The sequence below is a fragment of the Henckelia pumila genome, chromosome 2, assembly GCF_033568475.1.
Source record: "Henckelia pumila isolate YLH828 chromosome 2, ASM3356847v2, whole genome shotgun sequence".
Lineage (NCBI taxonomy): Eukaryota > Viridiplantae > Streptophyta > Magnoliopsida > Lamiales > Gesneriaceae > Henckelia > Henckelia pumila.
Window position 1 is genome coordinate 141,587,718 of NC_133121.1, and position 3,795 is coordinate 141,591,512.

At 34.8% G+C, this 3,795-nt stretch overlaps 1 protein-coding gene across 1 annotated transcript; it reads left to right on the top strand.

Moving 5' to 3' along the window:
• Positions 1-1,979: 1,979 nt before the first annotated feature.
• LOC140878563 (peroxidase 60-like) lies at positions 1,980-3,541 on the top strand. Its single transcript, XM_073282172.1, has 4 exons — positions 1,980-2,210; positions 2,485-2,664; positions 2,769-2,928; positions 3,126-3,541. Exons 1-4 carry the CDS (start codon positions 1,980-1,982, stop codon positions 3,539-3,541), a joined length of 987 nt encoding a protein of 328 aa, XP_073138273.1.
• Positions 3,542-3,795: the final 254 nt, after the last annotated feature.

The window sequence follows — 3,795 nt, forward strand, 5'->3', positions numbered from 1 at the left end:
TAAACGGTTTTCCGGCTCGACCGTTCGGTTAAAACGGTCGGACCGGTTGGACCGTTTTTTTAAGGTAGACCAGTTCGATCACCGGTCCGATTATGAAAACATTGGTTTAAACGATCCATTTTAATTAATTCTATATATACACGTACGTATGTTTGATCACAATAAAAAATTGGGTAAATTGCATATATCATCCTTGTGAAATCCAGTGTTAGCTAATAACCTCCTGTAAAAAAATTTTTAAGCTAATAACCCCCTGTGATTCTAGATTTGTAGCATACACACCCCTTCTGGCTAAAAAATGACGAAAATGCCCTTGAATTTTATGAACTATTTAATTTATTATTTATTTTATGTAGGGGTATTTTCGTCATTTTTTAGCTGAAAAGGGTGTGTATGCTACAAATCTAGAATCACATGGGGTTATTAGCTTAAAAAATTTTCACAGGGGGTTATTAGCTAACACGGAATTTCACAAGGGTGATATATTCAATTTCTCCTAAAAAATTTAACAATGATATTAGCAAGCTAATTACATTATTCACATTTCACGAATTAAAATTCATAATATGAAAATTTTTAAATATTCAATGAATGATAATATGACTAAAAATGTCGTGACCATATAAATATATAACTAAAAAGTGAAATTTTATCAATATAAATCTAATTAATTAGTTAATTAACTAACTGTGTAAAACAAATGGATAAAAATCTCCACAGTTCACCGGGTCTTTTAGACAATGTTTGAGAGAATTTTTGGGAAGAACTTCTTAGCTTTTCTTTCACTTTTACAAAATTTCAAAATTTTATGAAAAAAAAGCTGAAAAATGCTTTCTAAAAACTGCTCCAAACATTACCTTATACAAGTGTCCATTAGTATTCAACGTAACACAATATTATCAATGGACCGACACACATCAACATTCTTCATAAATTAAAATAAAAAGTCAACTCTCCAAACAGTGTAAAGTTGTTAAACTTATTTATTTATGGAGAAGTCAGAGGAGCTAAAGTCCTAATTAGTCAATTAAAAAGTTTTATTAATTGCGCAATTAAATCTCCATTATATACAGCTTCCACATCTAATAGTATAACTGCGCTTATTTGAATATATGTGTATGTGTGTATAATAAGGATAATGCTACATGTACATGAAGGGCTACACATTGAGTTACACAATACACATGAAATTACAAAATTATCCTTTCAATTAATTTCACATCAAATTTTATGTGACAGTTTAATTATAAATGTTAATTTCACTTCATCTTATTTTTTTAAATTACATTGAACCCATTATGTTTAATTATCAATTTGATGTACGTAACATTATATTCAGTAACTTAATTTTTTTTGAAAAACTTGCAAATTTAGTCTTGTATGTTTGTTACTTTGCGATTTTGGGTTTAGTCCAACATGTTCTAATTTTTGGCAATTTTGGTCATTTTTATTCGAAAATACTTACGTGACACTGTACACGTCAGCTTCACATCAACACTGAATTGGTGTCACGTCAGCGCCACGTCGAAAAATGACTAAAATTGCCAAAAAAATAAAGATAGCAGACTAAAACTGAAATCTGAAAATATAAAGGACTGAAATCGCAAAGTAACAAACATACAAAACTAAAAAAACAATTTTCCAATTTTTTTTTATTTTTTTGAAAATCATATAACACTCAATATTATGTGCGCGCGTAATATGCGATATGTAAATTGGTATTGGAGCTATCATGAATATGTATAGTTTCAAAGATTTAATTAGTAATGTATGGTAATTAAAACATTACATGGACGCACGTTGTGAAAAATCACCGTCAGATCGTGCAAGCCACAAGCACATCCATCATTCACCACCAACAAACTGTGATTTACCATTAGTATAAGTAGCCCAAAGTATGAAACTTCATACTCATCAGTCTAATTCAAACCTCTACCTAAGACATATATATATACCAACATTTCCGAAGGAAAAAAAAAATGTCGAAGAGTGTCGGAAAATTCACGTTAGCCGCTGTCTTTGTCATTGTTTTCGCGGCCTTGAGTGGGCGGAGCAACGGTGACGGTCTTCAGATAGGGTTCTACCGCGGAAAATGCCGGTTCATAGATGTGGAGTCCGCCGTAGGAGCCGTCATTGCCGCTTGGCACCGCAAAGATCCCACCATTACCGCTGCTCTCCTCCGTATGCAGTTTCATGATTGCTTCGTCAATGTAAGTTGAAGCATAATATTGCAAGTTAATTATAGTATAATGTATTGAAGTCGATCAGTTTGCATGCATGCATGCATGCATATGCCATCTCTTCTTCGTCCTCTACGATCTTTTGAAAGTATTCAAGTCAGTTACTTAATTTTGGGCTCATATTTCTTTATATAGTCATTAGTCTAATGACTGTCACATATATATATATCAGGGTTCTATATATCTTATAAGTACTGTTGATAACAATTATATATACACATTGAAAATATTTGTTTGATTGAAGGGGTGTGATGCATCAATTCTGCTGGATGGAAGCAACAGCGAGAAAACAGCTATCCCAAATCTAAGCGTGCGCGGATACGAAATCATCGAATCGGCCAAACGTGTGCTGGAGGCAATGTGCCCTAGAGTCGTTTCATGCGCTGATATAATTGTTATGGCTACAAGAGATGCTGTTTCAATGGTAATTAACTACAAACAAATCTTTCTGGCTTATAAGCATAATTTGATTGCTATTGTTAATGTTATCATACATTATATTAATGTACGTGTGCAATGCAAATGCAGAGCGGAGGAGGGCGATATCCGGTGCAGACGGGGAGGAAAGATGGGACAGTGTCTCTTGCTAGTAATGTGAATCTCCCGGCCCCTTCAATATCGGTGTCTGATTCAATCAAAGCATTCGCAGCGAAAGGACTTAATGCCAACGACATGGTTTATCTGCTTGGTATATATATATGTCCATTATATATGATCAAGAACTTAGATTTCTAATTTGAATGCATCCAAATATATTTGTGTCTTATATATATTATACGATTACCTTACAATTTATTAATGGGAAGTTAGACAGGTCATTATATATCAAAATGTTGATGTGCAATATGTTGATTTGGCTCTATATATTAACAATAAATATTATAGGTGGTCACACCGTTGGAATTGCTCACTGCTCGCTCATCATGGACCGTCTCTACAATTTCAATAACACCGGAAAACCCGATCCAACCATGGATGCAACGCTTCTCGCCTCGTTGAGAGCGCGATGCCCTCAAAACGCTACGGTCGATAACATCGCAAATCTTGATCAGAACCCAATGAGTTCACTCACTGTCGACAACTCCTACTTCAAACAAATAGTCATGAGAAAAGGGGTTCTCCAAATCGATCAAGAATTGGCTCTGGACCCGCTGTCGAGTTCCACTGTCAACGCCATTGCTAAAGGGAGTGGTTTCTCCGCAGGCTTTGCCCAAGCCATGATCAAGTTAGGCGCGGTTCAAGTGCTCACTGGTGCACAAGGAGAGATTAGGCGCGTATGCAACGCCACGCTCAGTTCCTGATTCAAAGAAGAGATGACAACATTAAGGCTTTTAAAGTTATATTGTGTGTGTGAATTTGAGATTATGAAGAAGTCTGCATTAATTTCTTTTGTTTTTGTTTTCTGATCTTGAATTTCTTGGTTTCATTTCATGGTCTTGGAGTTTGGTTTGATTACTCTGTGAGTTGAAATTAAATACGTTTGTTAGTTACGCGCAGACTTTGTTCTGTATGGAGTTGTAATAGGTACACAACAAATATATGAGGCCAATTTGGT